Source organism: Lemur catta, chromosome 11, assembly GCF_020740605.2.
Source record: "Lemur catta isolate mLemCat1 chromosome 11, mLemCat1.pri, whole genome shotgun sequence".
Classification (NCBI taxonomy): domain Eukaryota; kingdom Metazoa; phylum Chordata; class Mammalia; order Primates; family Lemuridae; genus Lemur; species Lemur catta.
Genome location: NC_059138.1, coordinates 84,686,852 through 84,713,300, shown reverse-complemented (window position 1 = coordinate 84,713,300; position 26,449 = coordinate 84,686,852). Strand labels below are relative to the sequence as shown.

The following is a 26,449-nucleotide window of genomic DNA, read 5'->3' as shown; positions in this document are numbered from 1 at the left end:
GTTAGGATTCTCTTCAAGAAAAATGCTCTGGAAACTTAAAAGAATAGTAAGACAATGTTGCTTTTAAGCTGAAACATTCAGGTTCCAGGTATGATAAAGCAATAAGTATCTATACCATCTCTCCCACTGAATACAGCTATAAAACCTGGAAAGACTACATGGAGCAGCTATTTGAGGATTCAACAGTAAATAGCAACAGATGGACTGGGGAAAAAGAACAGAATTCAAATACCACCAACCAAGTGGTAAGATTACTAACTTTTTTACTGCTGGATCTCCTGGTCTGAATTCAACACACAGGAAACAAAGAAGTGAGCCCTGGAATGTACACAGAAAATGCTCCAAGAAAAGCCTTTTAGTTCTAGCTCAAGGAATGGGAAAGGGAATGCAAAACACTCAGAGAGAATGCAAAAACCTCCCATTTTTTTTCTTCCTTTTATCCATTCACCCACCCCCTGGATCTCAGGCAATCCTGCAGTGACAGTGTGGTAGTAGCGGCAGTGAGAACAGAGGCATTGGGAGCCAGCAAAAGCCAAAACCCTCAGAAAGGGGGGTCTTCCTCTAGGTTTGATGGAACTGTAGTTTCAAAAGTGTAGAGCCAAATCCCATTGCTCCTTTTCTTTCTCTGTCCTTCTGTCACCTAGCCCCAAAGACAAGTATAGTTGTGGAAATACACAAGAGATTAGATTAACTAAAGTAATAGCATTCTAGCCAAAGGACCAATAAGAGGCATTCCAAAAAACTGAAAGTTACCAGGGAGATCATGAGAGAAAAACTTGAGAATATGTCTGTATAAAGTTGCTTATGAACTCTCAGGCACATAGTTTTTACAGAATAATTCCTGGAAATCTACTGATGCCAATTCCTGAGCCCCATCCAAAGACATAGAAACCACAGGGTTTTGTTAGGTCCAGAAATATAAATTTTAACAAGGCTATGGGATAATTCTAGCCCAGGTGTTCTTTGGGAGATTACTCCAAAAACACTACCATAAAACTTTTACATTTGTCTTTCAGAAGTAGGGTTCAAAAAGCGATGAGATGGGAGATCAAATGTAGTAGAGTAAGGACAAGGAGACTAAGCATCCCAGCAGGGCACAGTCAGACCTTCTTAAGGGTGCAGGGACAACTGTAGAGGATGAGCACCAGGCACAAAGAAGAAATTTAGCACACCGATTACTCTGATAGAGTAATGATAACTTCAGGTTATCCTGGAAAGAGGCAAGGTGAAACCTGCATGGCAGGACTTTTGAAATGGTGGGGGAGTAAGGAGCTTAGTGGACCCTCTTACTAGCAAAACAGCAATTTACCTGGTGAAAATTATTTTTAAAAACCACTGAAAATCCCTGGAAATTATTGTAAGGTCATACAGCAAATGAAAAAGCATTCATTCAAGAAAATCTACCCAATCTCAGTAAGAATAGTGAGAGTCCATGGCATTTGAGCCATGGTTCACTTTGTTAACCCCCACCATTACCACCAAGCTCTATATGTCTACATTACAAAGCTTTAACCTAAGCACTCTATTCCAGATGGGTGCACCCATGATAACAGGTGCTTACTCTCTAGCCATCTTCCACTCTGGGACTATGGCTCTACTACATGAGGAGCAGGCTGCTGTGTTTCACTCCCCTTAGCCTATGCTGCAGAACCTATATTCCAGGCAGACACAGCCAAAAAGGACATGGTCTCCCTTCCCCCATCCTATCCTCATATACAGGGTAGAAGCCCTACCTTAGGCATGGTAGGCCAAGGAAAAGGGACACTTAAAGGTCAAGGAAAGAGGGCCTTTATTGCGTCTCCTATAGCTTATTTGTAGGTAACAGCAACCACTCCAGAAGGACTAAGCCAAAAAGACTAGCACTTGCCACCACTACCTCCAATGCTCACTTTTAGGATAGGAATGTTACTCAAGAAAAGTGAATCCTCTCCCTTAGGTCTGGTACAGCGGCAAAAAGGTTCTGGCCTGGGAGAAAGGCCATAAGGAGGAGAGTCCCCAGCTCTGCCTAAGGGAACTGAATTTATTTGGAAGAGAGAATGGAAAACCCCATGCCCAAGGGCATTGCTGAAAAAAATAACAATTTGATTGGAGAGCAATTAAGAGAAAGCTGGTAGCTCCATAATACAAGCAAACAGAAGGTAAGTCAGTTTAATAGAAAGAACCAGGGAAAGAGACAGTCAAGAAGAGGAGCCCTCCTGGAATCATGGTCAACTCTGTATGCCAAGAGGGGTGGGAACATGTACGAACCCAGGGGTAATCAAAACAAGATTTGGGGGCATTCCTGAAAGCATTCTCAAGTTGCACTCTAAGCAGAAGTCAACAAGGCAGAAGACTCACTAATACAGGCACTAAAATGAACTCTAATAAACACTGAGGGAACAGAAAGCTGCTCTGACCCACAGCAATGCCTAGGAAGCTAGACTTAAAAATGAAATCATACTCATTCCCGGAAGTCTGGATAACTATATGCATATTCAAGGTTGTGTCCTCTCAGAACCAATTACAGAGGGAATCTTCAAGTTTTTAGTCCCCAGCCAAGACAAGGGACAGGGGGGCAGTAAACTCCCTTAACTGTAATAGCAGCCTCTGAGTCACACACACACAGCCAACTATAAAGGATAAAAATCTAACTGGCTAAAACAACCTTTGACCAATAAGTATCTTATGTAAACTGAGGAAATGAGGAGTGATTCCTAGGTAACAGACTAGAAACAATCAGAGCTGGGACATTAGAAGGTATGCACTGCAGGAAAAATAAATTTCACAGAATTGGTTCAGCCAAGACACTGTTGTTTGAACTAGCAAACAATGAAGAAAACAATTTCTGTGGTAGAGGAGAGGGGATTTAAAATGTCCAGTTATCAACAAAATTGAGACAATTATGAGATATGAAAAAAAAAACAACAGTAAAGTGTGACCAGTATACAGATAGAAAAAACTGGCAATAGAAACTGCCTTTGAAATGGTCCAGATGGTGGACTTAGCAGAAAAAAAACTTCAAAGCAGCTATTATAAATATGTTCAAAGAACAAAAGAAAATCATGCTTAAAGAATTAAAGGAAGGTATGATGAGAATGTCTTATCAAATAGATAATATCAATAAAGAGGTATAAATTATTCAAATGATTAAAAGGAACCAAATGGAAATTCTGTAGTCAAAATGTATAATAATTGAAATGAAAATTTTACTGGAGGGCCTCAACCATAAATGTGAACAGGTAGAAGAAAGAATTAGCAAACTTAAAGATAAATCAATAGAGATTATGCAATCTGCAGAACATAGACAAAAAGAATGAGGGAAAAATGAACAGAGCCTCAGAAAAATGTGGGGCACAATAAAGTATGCCAATATACATATAATGGGAGTACCAGAAGATAAAAGTACAAAAAAAAAAAAATCAAAAAAATGATGGCTGAAAACTCAAATTTCATGAAAAAAAGTAATCTATACGTCCAAGAAGCTCAATTAACTCAAAGTAGAATAAATGTTGACACAACCACACACACCCAGACACATCATACTCAAAATGTTCATAGACAAAGAGGAAATCCTGAAAGGAGCAAAAGAAAAATGACACAAGGGAACCTAATAAGATTAACACATAACTTCTTTTCAGACATAGTGGAAGTCAGAAGGCAGTGGAACAACATATTCAAAGTGTTGAAAGTAAAGAACTGTCAAACAATAATTATATCAAGCAAAATATTTTCAAAAAAGAAGGCAAACTAAAGACAATCCCAGATAAACAAAACTGAAAAAAATCATTGCTAGCAGACTTACATTAAGAAGAATATCAAAGGAAGTTCTTTAGTCTGAAAGTAAGTGATATTATACAGTACTCTGAATCTACACAAATAACAGAGTACCAGTAAAAGTAATCATGTATACAATTACACAAAACAGTATATTTGCGTATTTCTTTCCTTTCTTCTCTTGATTGATTTAAAAAGCATTTGCAATAAACAATATATATATATGTATAAGTGTACTGTTGGGCCTTCAACATATAGAAATGTAACATATTTGACAATAATTGTGCAAGCATTGTGAGTAGGAGTAAAAAGCTCTATTGAAATAAGGAAAAAACATCAGACGGTAACTCAAATCAGTAGCAAAAAATTAAGAAAACAAGATAAATAAAATTAATATAACAAATTCTATAAATATAGATGGACTCTCATTTCTTTCATCAGGTTCCATAAAATATTTAACATTATATAGTATATAATATTAAAGAAATATATTTAATACTATGACAGCACATTGTTGAATTTTTACTATACATACATGTTATACACACACACATACACATATACATTAAAATAGGAGCTGTATAGAAAAAAATTTTCCATATTTTATTGTAACTAAATTTGACAAAACTGAAGTCAATTCTGACAAGATGTATACTATAATTCCTAGAGAAATCAATAAGAAAATAACTAATCACTAAAAATCCTTAAAAGAATTAAAATGTTATACTAGAAAATATCCATTTAATACAAAAGAAGGCAATGAAGTAGCAACAGAGGAATAAAAAAGATATGGGACGTGGAAAACAGAAAACAAAACGGTAGATGTAAATCCAATCATATCAGTAATATCACTGAGTATGAATGCAATAAACAATCCAATACTTTTTAGATTTGATTTAAAAAAATCAAGATCCAATTATATGCTGTCTACATGAGACATATTTCACATTCAAGATATAAGCAGGTTGAAAAGGATGGAAAATGATACACAATATTACCAACAACCATAAAAAAGAATGGAGTGAGTATACTAATATCAGGAAATAGATACTAAAACAAAAAAAAATGTTACTAGAAGTAGTCATTCCTTGTGATAAGACAAATGAGAACTACCAGACATCTACAGAATACTCCAACAGAAAACACATTCTTCTCAAATTCCTAGCCTCAAACAATCCTCCCACCTCACCATCCTGAGTCATTGGGATTATAGGAGAAAACTCTCAAGAATTCATGGAACATTCTACAGAATAGATCATATGCTAGGACATAACACAACCCTCAATTAATTTGAAAGAGGTGAAGTCACATAAAATATTTTCAAACACAATGAATGAAATTAGAAATTAACAGGAGAGAGTTTGAGAAATACACAAAAATGTTGAAATTAAACAAGACATTCCTAAATAATCAAGAGTTTAGAAATAACCCCTTTATATTTTAATGGTCAATTTTTTTTTTTTTTTTAGTGAGAGTGACAAGAAAATTCAATGGGAAAAGAAAATTTTTTTCAACAGTGTGCTGAGACTAGATATCCATATGCAAAATAATCAAGTTGGACCTTCTTCACACCTGCACACACACACGCACACACACACACACCCACACACACAAACTCAAAATGGATTATAGACCTAAATACTAGGCTTCAAATTATAAAACTCTTAGAAGAAAATATAGCTTTAAATCTTCATGTTCTCAGATTAGGTAGTGGTTTCTTAGTACAACACCAAAATCACAAGTGACAAGAAAAGAGATAAGTTAGAATACATCAAGATTAAAAACCTTTGTCCTACAAACTATACCATCAAAAAAGTGAAAAGACAACCAAGAGGATGGAAGAAAATATTTGGAAATGAAAAGTTGAGGATACAAGAGACTTGTATCCAGAACATCTAATAACTCTTATATCCCAATAATAAAACAACAAATACCCAATTAAAACTGGGCAAAATATTTAAATAGACATTATTCCAAAGAAAATATAGAAATAGTCAATAAGCACATACAAATGTGCTCAACATCATTAGACACTAGGAAAATATACATCAAAACCACTTCCCCCCAAGGATAGCTACAACAACAAAGACAGGCAATAACAATATAGAGATGTAGAGAAGTATATATAATTTAAATACTTAAGAAAAGAAAAAGGACAGGACAGGAGAGAAGATAGGGATGGGAATGGGAATGTGAAGGGGAGGGGAAGGGAAGGAAGAGTTTATTCATTGGTCTATGTATTTCAGGGTAAATTTCTAATGCTGAGTTCTCACAGAATGTAGGATTACTTTCCGAAGTCCCTTTAAGCCATTAATATACCATTTTGTATCTATTCCTCCTTACTATTTGTTTTAATTTTGGAAATATTGTAAATATGTTTTTCCAACTTTGTTAAAGTATAATTGAAAAATAAAAATCGTTTATATTTAAAGTGTACAGGTGATGTTTTGATATATAATATGCATACATCATGAATTGACTGGCATAATCAAGCTAATTAATATATCCATCACCACACATGGTTTTCTTTGTGTATGTGTGCATCTATGTGTGTTAAGTAAGGATACTTAAGAAAAAAAAAAAGGATACTCCAGATCTACTCTCTCAGCAAATTTCAAATAGACAATATATTTTTATTAACTATAGTCACCATGCTATACATTATGTCTCCAGAATGTATTCATCTTATAAGTCCCTTTATAACAGAAAAGTTTTATAAGTGAAAGTTTGTACTCTTTGACCAACATCTCCCCATTTCCCCTATCCCCCAACCTCTGGTACCACCAACTACTCTGTTTCTATGAGTTCAACTTTTTCAGTTTCTACATATAAGTGAGATCATACAGTATTTGTGTTTCTGTGTCTGACTTATGCTACTTAGCATAATGTGCTCCTCCATTCCACCAATGTTGTTGCAAATGGCAGGATTTTCCTTATTTTTTAAGGCTGAACAGTATTCCCACACATATAATTTGTTTTATCTATTCATCCATTGACTGACACTTAGATTGTTTCCATATCTTGGCTTTTGTGAATAATGCTACAAGAAATATGGAGCACAGATATTTCCTGAAGATAGTGATATTGTTTCCTTTGGGTATATACCCAAAAGTGGGATCGCTAGGTCATATCATAGTTCTAAGATATGTAAGGACCTCATTCAATTCAATAGGATAAAACAAATAACCTGATTAAAAAATGAGTAAAGGACCTCAATAGATACCTTTTCCAAAGAAGATATACAAATGGCCCACAGATATATGAAAAGGTGCTTAGCATTACTAAACATAAGGAAATGCAAATCAGAACAACAATGAGCTATCACCTCACACCTATTAGGATGACTATTATCAAAAAAATTAAAAGATAAGTGTTAGCAAAGATGTAGAAAAAAGGGAACACTTGCACATTGGTGGTGAAAATGTTTGTAGATAAATCCATTGTGGAAAACAGTATGGAATTTCCTCCTCCTTCGGGGTTGATCATTTTAGAGCAGTTCTTAAAGTATCATTGATGCTCAGTCCCTGTCAATCTCTGTACATGTTCAATATTACCAACAATACAACTAGAATGTTTTTTATGTGTAAATAACTACTATAAAATAGTAATAAAAAGTGTTTTCATTGGAATCAATCTGTGAAGTCATAACATCCAGCATTGGCATCAGTTTTAACTATACAGAACTAACCAGAATTTATTTTAAATTTCCAGTTAAGAAATTATTTAAGCTATGAGAATATTTTAACCGTTTTTTCCTGATTCAAAAAGTAATAAATGATTGCTTTAAAGAATATAAATAATTTTACAAAATTGAGATAATACAAAATATGTAATTTTGTATTCTTTTAAAAAAATCTTATAAATGACATTTTTATGTCATTCTTCAAAAATATCATACTTAAGGCAGTACACTGTCCCATTGTGTTGATATACTTCAAATTATTTAACCTATATTTCTTTTGTTAGACATTTAGCTTGTTTTCAACCTTTGGCTAATATATTTGGAATGTGCAATTTCACACAAAAAATTTTTTGCTCCACTTAAGATTAGCTCCAGAGGAGTCCAAGAAGAAGAATATTCTTGATCACAGAATATGAACAGTTTAAAGTACTTGATGCACACCATCAAATTGTTTTCCATTAAGTTTATAACTGGCAATGTGTAAGAGTGCTCACCTGTCCCCTATTGTATAGCTTTGAGCATTACCTATATACGTGTGTGTACGTATACATGTGCATAAAATATATACACACTTTTTCAGTTTTTTGAAGGAAAAAATAAATTTGGCATTCAAATATGAATTTCTATTTATCATTGGGAAAGTTGAACTCCATTTTGTATGTTTATTGGTTATTTGGATTTTCTGGGTTTTTAAAAAATGTCACCTTCTGTCTTTTAACCATTTTTCTTTTTGAAACTTTAATGTTTTCTACTGTTTCTAAGAGCTCTTAATATGCTATATTTAGGATACAAGAGCTGTCAGTCATATTTGTGGCAATAATTTTATGTTGTTCCATAACTGTTTACTTTTATCATAATGATTTGTACTGTAGAGATTTTCACTTTTACTAGCCAAATTTATCAATTTCTTTGTGACAACTTTTTTGCTTTTATGCTTAGAAAGCCTTTCTTTGTCATAAAATCCAATGAATATTCATTAATATTTTATTTTCATTAAAAATAGTATGTCTATAATAAACTCTAAAACATCTGTTACTGATCTGGGTATAAGGTATATAATTTAAAAGAAAAATAACAATTTCCTTATTTCAAATGGAAAATATCTCCCTTTCTCCTCTTATTTGTCATGTTATTTTTATCACATACCAAATCTCTATGCATTTCTGAGTTCTTCTTTATGTTCCATTGATCTCTCTCTCTATTCTCCACTAGCTCCACACTATTTTAATTATTGTGGTTTTGAAATATATTTTATCATATTTCATAATGCATGCTTCCTTCTCATCACACTAATTTTTAACCATACACAATATTTGCTATTCTTGTCCACACATTTTTTTCATATAACCTTGAAAAACCATTTACTAAAAAGTTTAGAAAAATATTCCACTGGGATTTTGATGGTTGATTACATTAGAGCTATAAATAAACTGGGAATAATTGATATCTTAACATTCAGTCTTCTCAGCCATGATTGACTATGTCTCTACATTTATTCAAGCCTCTCATGTATCCAATCCAATTTTATACTTTATACAGGCCTTGTATTTTTCTTTCTTTCCAACTCCCTCAAGAACAGCAAGCCTGAAAGCCCTAAATATTACAATATTTGTATCAGAAAATATGATTGATAATTTATTACATGTTTTCATATTGTTACTATATAAATCATTTGAGCAAAAGCTTTTCCTTCTATGCTATAAAAAGTTGAAATGCATAAAGAAATCAATACAAATTTAGGTGATTTCAAAAAAGAAATTGATAGTAGAATACATGGTTATTTACCCCAAATAGGACTGTTAAAAGATGTGATTCTTGTGTCTTCAAAACAGATACTATGAAGACAAAATGTCAAATGTAATGTGTTTAATTTAGTTGGGGGGAGTGACAAATGAAAATTAAAATAATTTAAAAGTGGGCAAAGCTGGAGTAAAAAGGTGAAGAACTCCCACATATTTTTATAATTAGATCAATGCTGCCAATACTGCAGCCATCAGCCACATGTGGCTGGCTACTGAGCACTTGAAATGTGGCTAGTCTGAATGAATTGAGGTGCTGTAAGCATAAAATGCACAACAAATTTCAAGGAGCTAGTACAAAATTTAAAATGTCTCATTAATATTCTTTTAATTTTAATTGCATTTTGAAAATCTATTTTGTATGTATTAGGTTAAATAAAATGTACTATTAAAGTTAATTTTACTGTGTCATTTTTTAATTTGGCCACTAGATAGTTTAAAATTACATATGTGACTTGCATTATATTCCTATTGTACAGCACCACACTAAACTGTTTTCTAAAATTAGCTGGTACTGATTACTATTCATTCTGGGTCTCAAAATGCTCCCAAATAATATTAACTAATCTTTCTTGATTTTCATCTTTTACCCATTAAAATATAAATTATGCCTCTGGCTTGAAAGTTCAAGGTTTGGTAAAAGTCAATGATTATACAATATATCTCCACTCTGAAATATTTTGGAAATGTTCAGAAAATATAAAGTATACACATGGAGCACATGTAAGAGACAGAGACAGAAAGAGAAAGAAGGAGAGACAGAGAGAATAATTTTATAAAACAATAAAAAATATTCGGTGTCCTAAGGTCACAAATAATTTCAAAATCACTAAATAGTAAAAGTGATAATACTAAATAGTATTATCTTCTTAATCATTGAGAAGCAATTTATTAGTAATATGATAAACTAATTATAAGAGGCATTTAAAAGGATAAAGAAGTTTCATGATTAAGACATTTTGCAACTCATTGTGAGATTTTATTTTATTTATTTACTTTTTTTTTTTTTTTTTGAGACAGTCTCGCTTTGTTGCCCAGGCTAGCGTTAGTGTCGTGGCGTCAGCCTAGCTCACAGCAACTTCAAACTCCTGGGCTCACCTGATCCTCCTGCCTCAGCCTCCTGAGTAGCTGGGACTACAGGAATGCGCCACCATGCCCAGCTAATATTTTCTATATATTTTTAGTTGTTCAGCTAATTTCTTTCTATGTTTAGTAGAACAGGGTCTCGCTCTTGCTCAGGCTGATCTTGAACTCCTGAACTCGAGCGATCCTCCTGCCTCGGCCTCCCAGAATGCTAGGATTACAGGCATGAGCCACCATGCCTGGCCTCATTGTGAGATTTTAAATTTTGTTAAATCATTAAAACAGAAAATCTCATGATGCTTGATGCCTATTATATCTTGCTATTAAAAATGCTCATAGCATTTATGTGTAACTCTTCTGTGACACAGAACACTTTCTACTTTAGACAGCAAACCTCCTTGAATGTTTGACAGTTTTGTCCTCTTGATGTACTGTATTCCATCACCCCCTCCCTTTTTCAAACACCAAACACAAGACCATATGTTTAGCAGGCCATCAATTACTATTTACTAAGTGAAGGAGTGACTGACTCAATGAATAAGTGATTATGGTCCCCTTCACCCTGAACCATACCGCTCACCTTTTTAGGAAAAGATCAACCAGATAATGCCCAAAGCATTCCAACTGGGTATCTAAATATTTATGTGTGGTAGTTTAAAGAAATTGGTGTCCTTTCAAAATGCATCCAAATTTCTTAGGTATGTAGGAAAAATAAACATAAAATGTCATTAATGCTATACTAAGTCCTTAATTTTATTCATCATTTCAATGGGTTTCCTCTTAAATAATAACACAGAAAGTTTTTTGCACTAGTATAATTTTTTCAATTCAAAAAAATAAAATTGAATAGTGCCCTACGCTTTATTATGTTAACATAAAATTAAAGCTTTAAACTATCTATTTTTATTTTATTTAATCACCTAAGTCTAAATTACATTACTTCTTCAAAAACTGAAAATATTATGCCCAGGTATCATAAATAAACGTACACATAACATAGCATATGTGAATTTGTGCATCATCTAAAATGTGTCATATATATTCAGAGATACAGATAAAATTTATGTTTTTATTTCCCTTGTCTGCTAGGAATTATTTCCAGACATACTATTTTACCTCAGATCTTCATCAACAGTTTTCCAGTTGCAAGGACCACTGTCTATACGTATTTCCCAGCAGTATCAGACACAAGGATATAATTTTGCTTGACTTGTGTAACCCTCTGAGGACTATGCAACTGCATTTCAAGAAATATTAAATAATGTCATTCAAAAGGTGATCTTCAAAATGCATCAGCAACATGTGTGCAATGCATAAATGTGTATATACATGTGTGTATATGTGTATAATAGAAGAAACTTGAAAAACAGCTCTGTATTTTGGGGTGCTTCTGATGCTTACTATGTGAATAATGGGCCTTTTTCCCAGATGCTCAGATATTTTGCCAAAATGTGCTAAAACAAAATCACTTAGAGAATATGAGCTAGTCTAGAGATTAATAAAACCTCCAACTTCACAGGCTTCCACAAATAATGAGATGAAAACAGATAGTTTTCGGCCATCAAATATTTCAATACTTCACTCTGTTTCTATGACATATTTATCCCATACGAAAGATTTGCTAAAGGAGTTGTAATGGCCTTCTGGGACAGGAAGAATAAGGTTTCTGGAGAAAATGTTAAATTAATTTTGATGGTGATGCAAAGTTAAGGAAGGGTTGTTAAGGGATGGCTTGCTGCCACAGGGTGGGGTTTTGTTTTGGTATCCTTTTAGAGCCTGCAGGTGTTTGGCACCAGTTAAAATCAGGGCCAGCTGTGATATTTCAATAGTTCTGATATTTCCCTCCCAATAGTTCTCAGAAGTGATGCTTCAGGGTGATGTCTTACACCTGACATATTCAACTTGTGTGGTACAAATGTGAAGACTCTGTTAAATAACACTAGTTTTGTGACACCCTTTGCCCTCTCTTCCATACCCTCAGGTCATAGCATCAAGGACAGAGAAAAACACTAATCAGAAGCCCCAATCATTCATATTTTATTTTTTAATTGAGCAGTTTGACCAAAGATGGTGACAGGCTAGAATCACCAAACATACAGTCTTAAGCGAAATCCTAAAAGCAGGGTGGTGCATTCTCTTTTGATTCTCAATGTAGATAATGATGCTTTTAAACCCTCTCAGTGGTGAGATCATACCTATTTTTGCAGGAATTTAAATAGTTTCTATTAAAAGCTGCATTTTCTTTTAAGTTTGTTTGGGTTGGAAACCTTCAAACCACAATGTATTTCATGCACATGTTCCCAAGGGCATGTTAAATAGGACCATACTGAGGTCATCTAATAAGTTTTTGAAATTTTTTAAGAATTCCTTTAATGTACTGCACAATCTTGGCCTGATTAAAAGAAGATATTTTAAGAAAGCACTTGGAGAAATGACTGGCTATTAAAATCTATATGCAGATAATCTATACTGTATCTTTATAATGCACAGAGATGTCCAGAGATTGTTCGTCACTGAGGGAGAAAAACAATAAAGCTACGACTTTAAGGGTTTTGAATCAAAACCTCTTAGAACTATCAGTAAAGGCAGACCGATACTCTTGATTGACTTAACAGTGGATGTCTGTAGGATCACTTTAACTGTGCAAAGGTCTGCAGCATATAATCAGAGGATAAAAGGTAGACAACCTTCTATGGATCCAAGAAAAGAAATATCATCTGTTGTTTCAGTTGAGTCAAAAAATCAAGTTTTCTCAGAGTGTGAGGCTATGATGAAAATGTTAGGTTAGTAATAGTTTCTACTAGCAAGTAAATTTTTGTCCACCAAGTTCAAATTACAGATGAAATGTAAATGCTCCACTTGATAAGTAGGCACACAAAATTCTCTCCTGCTCCTTAAGGATTCCATTCCTGTTTTTTGTTGTTGTTTTGTTTTGGGTTGTTTTTTTTTTAACTTGTTTTGTTTTGTTTTTATTAGACATACCCCATTTCACTTTATCAAAGTCTCCCTTCCTGCGCCATGTTCCAGGCCTTGTACTTCACCCAAAGCAATTTTCAGCTGAACTAGCAGCTGTGCTGGCGCAGCGCACACGGAGAGCGGGCCGCAGGCGCCAGGGGTGCGTTCCCACATCTGAACAGAAGCGGCCGGTTCCACGTACCCGGGGCCAAGAAACTCTACAGCTCATCAGAGGGAAAACAAGGGAGGATACCTTAAACGGAAATCATACTTAGAAAAAACTTTTAAGGAAAATGAAATATAAAAGGATTTTCAGTGATCAGAAACAAGGAAGAGTTGATAACTTCTTGGCACAGGGTTTGCAGATACATTTTCATAAAAGGGTAATACAGTGTGATTTTAAGTTACTGATCCCCATCCCCACAGCTACACTGGATTTGACTCTATCCACTAAACAAAGGTAAGTAAAAGAAGGTGCTTTTAAACAAGATTATGACCATAAAGGGCACCATCATAATCAGAGCTACTACCATGCATCGTGTGTTTACCATCTGAACAGTATCTTAATACTTTCAACAGTATAGAGATAAGATCCTATTTCACCATTTAACACTTAAGGAAACTAAAGTCTGGGAAGTTTATAAAACTGCCCAACAATTTTGACTCCATGGTTTTAACTATTATATTACAATTAGTCCCCTGAGGTCACCAAGGGCTTTCCAACCAATGCTAGAGGTAGAGCTTGTCAGCCCCATCAGGAGTACAGAGGAGCCACTCGATCATTTGGGAAACCTACACTTTCCAGAGTTAACCAACTCATTCATTTGTTGATTCATGCATCAACAAATATTTATTATGTACCTGCTTTTTAAGTCAACTTTAAATTTATTTTTTAGAATAGCAGGGAATACTAAATTTATACTAAATCCGTATGGCCAGGTACACAGTAAGTATAGTAAAGGCTTACTGAATAAATGAATAAACTAAGTAGTCATTTTTAGATGTCATCTTAACAGTTTTTTTAAAATAATCTATTTTACACATTTTTTAAACTCTCTGATTTTTCCACATTCTACATTCCTTTCAAAATTAAAAATTTTATGGAATTCTTTCTAAAAGGAACAAACACTACCAAGCATAGGGAAAAGACGATACCCTTACCTGTTATGTGCAATAGTCCTACTTAACAATTTCCATAGTCATCTTTGCCTATTTTTAAAATGTAATACTAGTACATTACTCTCTAGTCTTTCTAGAAATCCAGATAAATTACATACATATATTTTAGTATGTAAATCTCAAAAAAGAATGAAATTATTTATGAAAGAGAACAACTCTACTCTTGCTACTAGGGTAAAACTGTCAGTAACTATCACTGTATGATTAAGAATTTTTGATGTTAGGACTGTGACAACTAGAATCCACTTTTTGGTGATAAAGAGGGCAGTTTGTAGAGACTTTGCAGTAGTATGAAAAGTTGGTATCCTGGCTTAGTTAATATCAATGTTTTCCATTCTGAAAGTGGGCTAATGACTAAAAATATGTTATAGACCAATAATAAAAACTTCTTTACAGTTCCAAAAGAGTTGAGATGTAAAGTTTAAAGTAATTAAACTGAACTACAAGAGAAAATTAGGTATTAACATCTTAATTATCCTATATTCCCTCTGAACCAGCCCATAAAGTGAACAATTTTAAGGTAGTGGGTGAGACCTTGAATCTTTGTTTATCAAAGCCTAAAAAATAGGTAATGTTAAAATGTACCCAGTGAGGTTTAAAAATAATTCTTTGCTTTTCTGCCTTTATCACCAATAAAACACAGATGGAGCAACAGAAATGCTGATGGAAAAACTCTTAGGAAACATCTCCAGAGAAATGTGTGCTCAGATTAAAGTAAATGTGATATCCTACACACAACAATATACAACAGCCTCATTCAATTATGAAACAAGAAAACCAGCCCTCTGGTCTACATTTGGGGTGTGCACACTGCTACTTCATAACAAGGAATCACTAGGCATTAATCACTGATGTTGTCGGGTCCCTTTCAGATAAATTCACACCATGTGGGCCTCCTTATCTCAAATACTTATTAACCATAGTTTTGTTATGAGCAAAGCCTTGCCATACTTGCAATATTGGCAGAAAAATAGTATAAATCAGAATTCCTGCATTCATTCACTCTTTTTCCCCCCATAAATATTGTAACTATTGAATTAAATACATTTCAATTTTCTTGTAAACAGATATTCATGTAAGATAAAGATACCAAAGTTAAAGAGATGAGTTTTCCAACAAAGTTCACCTCCTCCAAAAGGTGTATTCCATTTTAAATAATCCATTTCAAAGAAAAACCTGCCATTATATAAATATAAAGAACCCAAGGGAAAAAAACCTATAATTTTGAAATGTTAGAAACTGATAAGATATGTGAATAATCATAGCGAAAGCATCACAGAAAAATGGAATCCCTCTACCTTTTGGGATTAACATGTGGATCTGAGACATGGTAAATTGCTTGTAGTTATATTAAAGTAATAAAATCAAAACTTACTAGTTTGACATCATCTAAAATAATCATTTGAACAATGTTATAAAAGAAATGTTTTTCATGTGACCCCTCTTCCTGGGCCCAAGAAGGAGCCTATTAAGCACTGTATAGCACAAGTAGCTGTTCAAGTATGATTTATGCCTCATGAACAACACACATTAATCAAAGCATATAAAATTATCTCATTTTAAGACTTAAATATGACTTGCTTTGTACATTTTAAGATAGCCATATGATCAAAGGTGGGCTGTAACTATTAAAGTTCTCATATTTCTTTCTACAAAGAATGATCTCTGAGCACCTAACCTCAACCTCTCAATTGTCTATATTCCTGCTTTTCAGGAAAAATAAATGCCCTGACCTCAGAAACTTCATGTAGCAGTTGATGAAGAAATACAATATGTTAAATATGACAGACACAAAAGTATGATTGTAGATAGTAAGTTCTAAATTCTGGTTCTTTTTATTTCAGACCCACAAATAATTTTAATGTAACTGTGAAAAATCATGTTATGTAACTTAAGCTTAAGATCAAATACTCACATAATTTTATATAAATCAATCTGGATAGAAAAGAGAGGCAAATTCTTGTGTTGCTGAACTTCAAAAAACAAACCTGGGGTTCTGCAAATACATTCTTCAAGTTGTTGATTGGGCCATATGGTATCCCACTGCCTTCAAAGAGATATAACCACTTGCTGGTCAGTTCTTCTTCAAACCTAGGAACACACAAAAAAAGGATGTATTTTTACACTCTAAGGAATGTAATACAACCTCTTTTCTCATGTGGCCCTCTTTCCAAACAACCAATAATGACAAACTATGTTCCTTAGTCTTTCTTTACTCCTTGTTTTGAGAGGTTATCTACATGAAATGACTTGAGTGGCCCTGTAGTGGTGAGAGTAGCCACCCAGGTCCCAGTGTTTAAAAATCCACCATTAGCGATGTAATTCCTCCTATTTCTATCCCTATGTACTCTTTAACAGCGTCCCTTGGAAAAGAGAGGTTGTGTGGAAAATGGTATTAATTGAGCTCCAAATGTGGTATTGAGCAATTTATGAATATAATAACAATATCATTGCAATTTGAGCATGAAGTCTTATAAAATGTCTTTTGAGGTCTCAGCTATAGTATATCAGGTTAGACACTGATATACTAAATTATTCTTCAACACAAAAAATAAACTACTATAGCTGTTTTAAAAGAAAGCTATGTGAAAAGTACATAAGAATTAACAGCCAAAACCATTGGCTTAAAAACAGCCTTAGCTACTTATTTATTTGCACTGTAATTTACTAATTAGAAATCTAGGCATGCAAAGATTGATAATTTCAGTTTAGCCCACAAAACTCAAATTCATCCAAGTCCTTTAAATCTGTTTTGTTTCCACTATAATTTAAAACCATACTTCACAGAAGCATACTTGATTTCCTTTATTTTCTCTGTGAGGTCTTAAGGGAAGGGGAACTAATTCATTAATAAAATTTATTGTTTTATATTTTTTTCTGTTAAGATAGTGAACACATAAGCAAAATCTTAGCTCCTTAGGGACAACTCAACACAATCACAGTCTCTAATGTATGAAGGATTTCAGAATTGTTGATTGTTAAAACAGCAAATTATTTTTAGTTAATTAATAATCTAGGTGACCAAAGAGACTTTTTAAAAACATTAATGTCATCAGGTAAAATGTTTTACAAATAGAGAAAAACTCGTGGAATTAGAGTAGAATATTGAATATTCATGGACATCTATACATTTCTCTTATACATAGGTAGAATTAACCTCAATCTTCAGACTTCATAGGAAATTATATTAGGGAAATGTACTTCTTTTACCATTTTCAAAAAAAGGATAAAAATATTATCAATACTTAAAGGACACTTCTCTAATCATCATCTAATATAAAAAGTAGAAAAAAGAAATACAAAGAAAAAATGGAAATAATGTACCCTCTAAAATAGCAGCCCCCAACCTTTTTGGCATGAGGGACCAGTTTCATGGAAGACAATTTTGGTACGGTGGTGGGGAGGTGAAGTGGGTGAGGCAGGGCTCAGGCAGTGATGTGAGCCATGGAGAGCTGCTGTAAATACAGATGAAGTTTTGCTTGCTCGCTGCTCACCTCCTGCTGTGTGTGGCTCCCAGGTTCCTAAGTTTCATCGAAGACCATCTTTCCAGGGATGGCGGGTAGGAGGGGATGGGGATGGTCATGGCTTGGGGGTGGTGGAGCTCTGATGCTCAGTCCCTATCAAGCCATGGACTGGTAACAGTCTGTGGCCTGGGGGTTGGGGACCACAGCTCTAAAAGATAGGTACTATTTGAACAATGATGTTCAATCACATAAAATTTTACATAAGGATATAATAAATATTTTAATGAAGATAGCATTACATTTCACTAGAAATCTAATTAATCCTATTCATACATTCATTTGCTGAGTGCCCACTATACACAAAGCATTGATTCTTATTTTTAAATATAATGCCATCCATTTTCTCTCCAATAGATGGATAAAGATTTTTTATCATTCATTTTACTTTCAACTCAGAATGTTAACTATCCCTATTCAGTACAGAATAAAATACTTCACTTCTAAATATTGAAAAAGAATTCTTTCATGGGAACACCATAAGGCAAGGTTAAATGCCTTGCTTCTAATCAATTCTTCATATTCGTATTTTCTTTTTGATTACTGTTAAAGTTATATCCTGGCCAAGACTTCCTAAAATATATATAGATATATATCATCAGAATGATATATGCTGAAAGAGTAAGAGAAACTTTGAACCTGGAGTCTTTTCAACCAGGGTGTCAATTATTTAATTTTTCACAAATGGAGTATTAAAATGGTTGTCTGATAAATTTTCAAGACAAGTGAATTTATCAGCACTGGACTCATCCAAGTGGCCTGAAATATCTGCACAGAAAATGCATGTCAATATCCAAACAAACCCACGGCTGCAGGTTAGCCAACAGAAAACTCAGGGGAATAGTTGAAGTTTTAGTATTTATATAAGCTTTTCACCACTGGGCAAAAGAAAGGGATTTATTTCATGTTATGGAAAACAACAAATGCACCTTGGAAATGAGACTAGGGGAAGAGGCAGCCTGTGAAGCTGCAGTTGTGACCACTGTTTGTGTCTTTGCGTGGGTGTGGGTGTGGAAGGGTTCCTAAATGCCGTGAACTCAATCAGTCAGAGACGGAACATCACTGCATTCCACTGCTCCCAGGGGACATATCCATCATTTTCTTCTCAAAATCTATCTCTTGATCTAAATCGGATGTGGAATCCTTTCCTTTATCTATGCAAAAAAGCTGTAAGCACATGTTTTTATTAACAACAAAAATGCTGCTAAAAAAATGGAAAGAGTTGATCTAAATCACTCAGGGCAATAGATTCCTGAAGATAAGACAAAAAGGGTGTCTTTAGATCCAGCTTACCAAACCTTGAAGCTAGGGCCTCTCCTGGGAAGATATTTGGAGACTCATAAACAGTTGAGACTTACTTGGCAACTGACTAAATAAGCCCATATATTTAATTCTATATTTTTGTGAATTTACTTGATTCTGGGAATGAATATTATTAATCGGATAGCATCATTTAGGTAGATGAAACACTGCTGCATAAAGACAGACTTGAGTTTAAATGTCTTAACATCAAAATTTAACTTAGGAAACAAACAAAAAAGCTCTTCACTTTATAGAATGGATTAAAGTTGCAAATGAGCCAAATCCAAGACCAGAGAAAAACTAAGTGATCCCAGTCATGAAGGTGGGAGTCAAAAATAATTGTAACATTAGTGATAACCAAATCCTGGTTATTAAATTGTTTAGTCTATGTTTTGTCAATTTTATCTTCACAACCACACTAGAAGCTAAGTTATCCTCATTTGACCAACAGGAAACTCAGGTTTAGAGAAATTAACTTACTCAAATTCATATAGCTTTTAAAGGCAGAGGTCACATTTGAAGCTGAGACTGCTTAACTTTCAAACCACTTTCTAATACTTAATGACTGTAGCAGAATACATTCAAAATCCATAGTTTCACATATTGTATGCATTATGTATGGTCACAGACAGGTAAAAAAAAGGAGCAGAGGTGAAACTGTTCATTTTTTGTACTAATATGCTTCTTCACTTCCATTTTATATACCTCAGTATATGTTTCCTTACATTAAGACACATTCATTCCTGATGCTTTTAGCAAGAGTTTGTTTTGTGCTAACCATGGAGATTACAACAATAAAAAAAGACAGTCCGTTTGTTAAGAGATCACATAGTCTAATGGAGAACACAGCTATGGAAACAGATGAATTACAATGCAGGATGCTGAGACAAAGATATGAAGGAACAACTCACAGTTGAAGCACCGAAGAGGGAGGTTTGCAGTGGGCCTAGGGAGGCGGGAAAGAGCTCAAAAACGAGGTGACATTTGAGCCAGGTGTTGGAAGACATGTTAGAATTTTCCATGTGAAAGATGAGAGGAAGGATCATGCAGGCAGAGAGAACAATGTGTACAAAGATCCAGCCTGGAAAGAATCTGAGATCACCTGTGCCCTGAGTGGCAAAAGATAAAATGGGAGAAGGAGGTTAGAACCAGAGTGCAAAGTAGCTTGTCTGCTATGCTAGGGATATTGGATTTCCACTGGCAACAAGGAACCCAGAGAGGTCTTTAAGCAGCGGACTGATACACTCAGCACTGATACAGGGAATGGGGCAGTGTAGATGATACTAGAGATAAAGAAACTTGACAGGAGGCAATACTTTCTCTTCCTCTGGCGCATCTCAAATTTGCCTCTCTATCAATATCGAGCATATTTATCAATAATAAAGTTCCCATTTGAAAAAAAAAGTTTTCTTGACATTTAGTTTCTATCCTATTTATCTGTTTTCAATCCAACATTACACTCGAGCCTTTGAAATCTGAGCTGGTCACGAATGCCTTTCCTTACATGATCTCCAGTGGTCCCCAGTGACCAATGTCAAATCCAATATTCTTTTCACTGTTTTCATCCTACCTCCCTGTGTAGTATTTGATGCTGTTTTGACTATTCTACCTTTGGGTCCTGTGACAGTACACTTTCTTGGTTTTCTTAATACCTCCTTGGCCACTATTGTTTCTTTTATTAATTCTTTTGATAGTCCCAATATTCTTTGCTCTCTTTCACGCACTCAGATAGTCTTGCCATCTGTATACAGATGACACTCAAATCTATATTTTCATCCCTGCTCTTTCTTTCCCCAGTTCCCTTTTTCTAGTTACCACAGGATAATTCCACTCAGATGCACTATTATCCTCATAAATGTAACATGCCTATGGATGATTTTATGATTTCAATTTCCCCCATAAACCTAGTATTCCTCCCTTGGCTGAACTCCCACCCTTGGCTAATTCTGAAACTCCTTCCTCTTCATAATTTCTTATAACTTATATATAATTGTCCTGTAGAATCAACTTTTCTAAGTTTAAGCTTTTTCCCTCCATTCCCACTGTAACTATTAGTATCACAGTCCTGGCCCTTGACATTTCACACTCAGACTATGTTAATAGCTGGTTAAAAACATATTGCCTCCAATCTTTCTCTTTCTAACGTCACCAATTTTAGGTATGTTTCATCCGTTCCAATGTCTGCTTCCCCAGCATTACTACCTTCTTTCACACTAAAGAAATGGACTGTTTGTTGACTATTATATCCAACTTAGAATATAGTTGGCACTCAATATTTACTGAGGGAATGAATATATGACTATTTAGGAAGAATAAAAGGCTCTCGATCACATTAGCTTGAATTAGTGTGGTGGATTATTTTCTCCTAAAATCTCACTGAGACTAAGTGTAATCAGACACTGAGGTTAAGAAAATACAGACAATTTTGAGAACTTAGGTTCAAACAGAACATCACAGCATCTCTTCTTCCCTCTTCTTGTAGACTGCTCCCAAAATTCTGTATAGGAGAATGCTTTGAGGAAAATAAATTTCAAGATCCCAACAACTAACTAATAAACAAATACTTAAAACATGACGTTTCAATTCAAGGACTTCCTATGCTATACAGAGAATCATAAGAGCTCAGGAATTGAAAGGACCTTAAAAATCCATTGTTTGTGAGTGATATAAGCAAGATGGAGGAAAATTCCCCGCAAAGAAATTCAGCTAGCAACTATCTGCAGGCAAGACCACCGCCATAAATATCCAAGAACTTGAGACTTAGGCTAAGGAGATCCTGTTGGACCACAAAAACTGAGAAAAGCTGCAATCAGACAGTAAGTGGAGCAGTTCTCTTTGACCGTGTTGCTCCTCTCCAAAGCTAGCACAGTGCTACACACAGAGAATTCTCCTGGATCCACATTTTCTACAGTGTGAAAAGAGAGTTGAAGGTAGAAATTCAGCTTCCCCACCATTCTGGGATCCTTCATGGTAGGCTCCCTCCTGTCTTATCCCACAGGAAATTTTGGGAGTGCTGACAAGTTTACACCACCTGAGATCAATTAGAAACAAAGAATAAGGGTGGAGCTCACAGCAACAAGCACACAGATCTCAGTGGTTGTTCTGCATTCCAGCCACTGCAGGCACCACTTCAGAAAAACCAGCCAATAGCACCACACTGCAGGAAATAGTCCACAGGTCTTTCAGGCTTGAATCCCTGGCTAGCTTCATTCCACAGCCTGGTGCTCTAGTTGAGTCTTCCTCAGGTTGATTCCAGCCAGCTGCTGCACCAGCTGCAAAATCCAAGGGATTGAATAATGGATGGTACTGGCCATGGTGGTTCTAGACTTACGACATATTCCAGTACTGCAACAGCTAAAGCAATCATGGGCTTAGGGACCACAAGAGATGGTCTGCTCCTAATTTCTGGACAGTCTTACTGTTGAGGGACATTACCAGACAAAGCCAGATTGTGAAGACTGTAATAAATAATCTAATCCTTCAATATGTAGACATCAATACATGACCACAAGGATCAAGAACAATCAGGGAAGCATAATGTCACCAAATAGGCAAGATAAGGTGTCAATGACTGGCCCTAAAGTGATAGAGATGAATAAACTTCCTGACAAAGAATTCAAAATAGCCATTGTAAAGAAGCTCGGTGAACTTCAAGAAAATACAGAGAAATACAATTTAGAAATTTATCAAAGAAATAAGAGATTGAAATAATAAAAATAATAATAAATTAAAAATAAATCCTGGAGCTGAAAAATACAATGAAAAATAAAAATGCAAAAAAGAGTATCAACAATAACATTTATCAAAGAGAAGAAAGAATTTGTGAACTTGAAGACAGGTTATTTGAATATATATGGGCAGTAGAGAAAATGAATTAAAAAGGATGAACAAAGCTTAAGAAATTTATCAGGAAGCATTAAAAGAGAAAATCTTTGAGTTATTGGTGTTCAAAAGAAAGTAGAGGAAGGTAAAGGGATAGAAAGCATATTTTAAAAAATGATAACAGAAAAATTTCTGAACCTGGAGTAAGACATAAATATACAAATATGAGAAGGTCAAAGACCTTCCATCAGATTTGATCCAAATAAGACCAGACCAAGATATATTATAGTCAAATTGTCAAAGATAAAAGACAAAGAGAGGCTTCTGAAAGCACCACAATAAAAGAAGAAAATAACATAATAAAGTTCCAACGTGCCTAGCAGTAGACTTCTTAGCAGAAACATTTATAGGCCAGGAAAGAGTGATATGATATATTCAAATGTTGATGAAAAAAAACAAGCAACCAAAAATATTGTACACAGCAAAGCTATCATTCAGAAATGAAGGTGATAGAAAGACTTCCTCAGAAAAATAAAAGCTGAAGGAATTCATTGCCACCAGACCTGCCATACCAGCAATGTTAAAGGGACTTCTTCAAGCTGAAAGACAAGGACACCAAAGAGTAACACAAAGACATCTGAAAGTCCAAAACTCACTAGTAAAATTAAGTATACAGTCAATTCAGATTATTCTAATTCTGTAGTAGAATGGTGTGTAAACTATTTATATCTTTAGTATGAAGGTTAAAATGTAAAACTATAAAATATAATAATGACTAAAATAATTTGTTAAGGAATATGCAATATAAAAAGATGTATATTATCACATTAAAAAATTAAAATGTAGGGAAGGGATAGTGGAGGAAAAGTGCGGTATTTCTACAACTAACATTAAGTTGTTATTAGCTTAAAATAATAACCATGAATTTTTTTATTGTTACTCTTGATTTTATTTAATTTTATATTTTTCAAAACATTACAGGGGTACAAACCTTTTGGTTACATAAATTACTTTTGTACAGATTGAGTCAAAGTTACAAGTGTGTCCATCACCCAGATAGTTTGCATTGTATCCATTAGATGTCAATTTACCCATCCCCTCCTGTCCTTTGCCACCTGATTGATTTCCATTGAATTTTACTACCATATGTACATGTGAGTGTTGATCATTTAGTTCCAATTTAATACTGAGTACACATGGTGTCTGTCTTTCTATTCTTGTAATACTTCACTTAAGAGGATGCTCTCCAGATCCAAGCTGTTGCAAATAGGATTAGTTCACCATTTTTTATGGCTGAGTAATACTCCATAGTATACATATAGCATATTTTATTAATCCACTTATGTATTCTTTTTTTTTTTTTTAGACAGAGACTCACTCTGTTGCCCAGGCTAGAGTGCCATAGCATCAGCCTAGCTCACAGCAACCTCAAAGGCCTGGGCTCAAGTGATTCTCCTGCCTCAGCCTCCCGAGTAGGTAGGCATGTGCCACCATGTCTGGCTAATTATTTCTATATATTTTTAGTTTTCCAGCTAATTTTTTTCTGTTTTTCTTTTAGTAGAGATAGAGTCTCACTCTTGCTCAGGCTAGTCTCGAACTCTTGAGCTCAAACGATCCACCTGCCTCAGCCTCCTAGAGTACTAGGATTACAGGCATGAGCCACTGCACCTGGCCTCCACTCATGTATTGATGGGCACTTGGGTTGTTTCCACATCCTTGCGATTGTGAATTGTGCTGATATAAACATTCAAGTGCAAGTGTCTTTTTTGTAAACTGGCTTTTTCTCTTTTGGGTAAATACCCAGTATTGGGATTGGTGGATCAAATGCTAGGTCTACTTTTAGTTCTTTGAGGTATCTCCATACTACTTTGATAGAGGTTACACTAGTTTGGAGTCCCAGCAACAGTGTATATAAGTGTTCCTTTCTCACTGCACCCATGCCAGCAACTGTTGTTTTGGGACTTTTTGATAAAAACCATTCTCATCGGAGTTAGGTGATATCTCATTGTGATTTTGATTTGCATGTCCCTGATGATTAGAGATGTTGAGCATTTTTTGTATGTTTATTGGCCATTAGTCTATCTTCTTTTGAAAAGCTTTTGGTCATCTCTTTTTCCTACTTTTTAATGGGGTTGTTTGATATTTTCTTGGCAATTTGCTTGGGTTATTTATAAATTCTGGTTATCAGCCCTTTATTGGATGTATAGCATGCAAATATTTTCTCCCATTGTATAGGTTGTCTATTCACCCTATTGATTGTTTCCTTGGCTGTGCAGAAACTTTTTAATTTAATCAGGTACCATTTGTTTATTTTTATTGTTGCTGTGATTGGCTTGAGGTCTTCTTCATAAATTCGTTGCCTACAATGATATATATATATACACACATATATATGAGTTTTTCCAACTTCTTTTTCTAGAATTCTTATAGTTTCATGCCTTAGATGTAAGTCTGTTATCCATCTTGAATTAATTTTTGTGAATGGTGAGAGGTATGGATCCTGTTTCAGTCTTCTACATGTGGCTATACAATTTTCCCAGCACCATTTATTGAATAGCGATTCTTTTCCCCATGGTATTTCTTTGTCTGCTTTGTCAAAGATCAGATGGCTATATGAGGATGGTTTTATATCTGGGTTCTCTGTTCTGATCCATTGGTCTATGTCTCTGTTCTTGTGCCAGTACCATGCTGTTTTGTTTATAGTATAGCTTGAAGTCTGCTAAAGTGATGACTCCTGATTTGTTCTTTTTACTTATGGTTGCTTTGCCTATTCAGGGACTTTTCTGGTTCCATATGAAGGATAGAATTATTTTTTCTAGGTCTGCAGAAAATGACATTGGTATTTCAGTGGGGATTACATGGAATCTGTAAATCACTTTGGGGAGTACATACATTTTAACAATATTGATTCTGCCAATCTATGAGCATGATACGTATTTGTATTTGTTCATATCCTCTGTGATTTCCTTCCTCGGTGTTTCATAGTTCTCCCTGTAGAGGTCTTTCCCCTCCTTGGTTAAATATATTCCTAGGTATTTCATTATTTTTGTTGCTATTGCGAATGATACTGAGTCTTTAATTTGATTCTCAACTTGACTGTTGTTAACATATAGGAATGCTACTGATTTGTGTATGTTAATTTTGTAACCCAAGACTTCTCTGAATTTATTTATCAATTCCAGGAGTCTCGTGGCAGAATCTTTGGGTTTTTCTACATGTAAGATCATACTGTCACCAAAGAGCAATAGTTTGACTTCTTCCTTCCCCATTTGGATATCCTTGATTTCTTTCTCTTGCCTGATTGCTCTGGCTAGAACTTCCAGCACTATGTTGAACAGAAGTGGTGACAGTGG

General features: G+C 34.7%; 1 protein-coding gene across 1 annotated transcript in view; it reads right to left on the bottom strand.

Annotated features, from left to right (window-relative positions):
• Positions 1-26,449, bottom strand: part of SUGCT (succinyl-CoA:glutarate-CoA transferase) — a 699,594-nt gene that overhangs the window by 352,663 nt on the left and 320,482 nt on the right. The window contains 1 exon segment of the mRNA XM_045564447.1: positions 16,440-16,542. Coding sequence (XP_045420403.1) covers positions 16,440-16,542 — 103 coding nt within the window.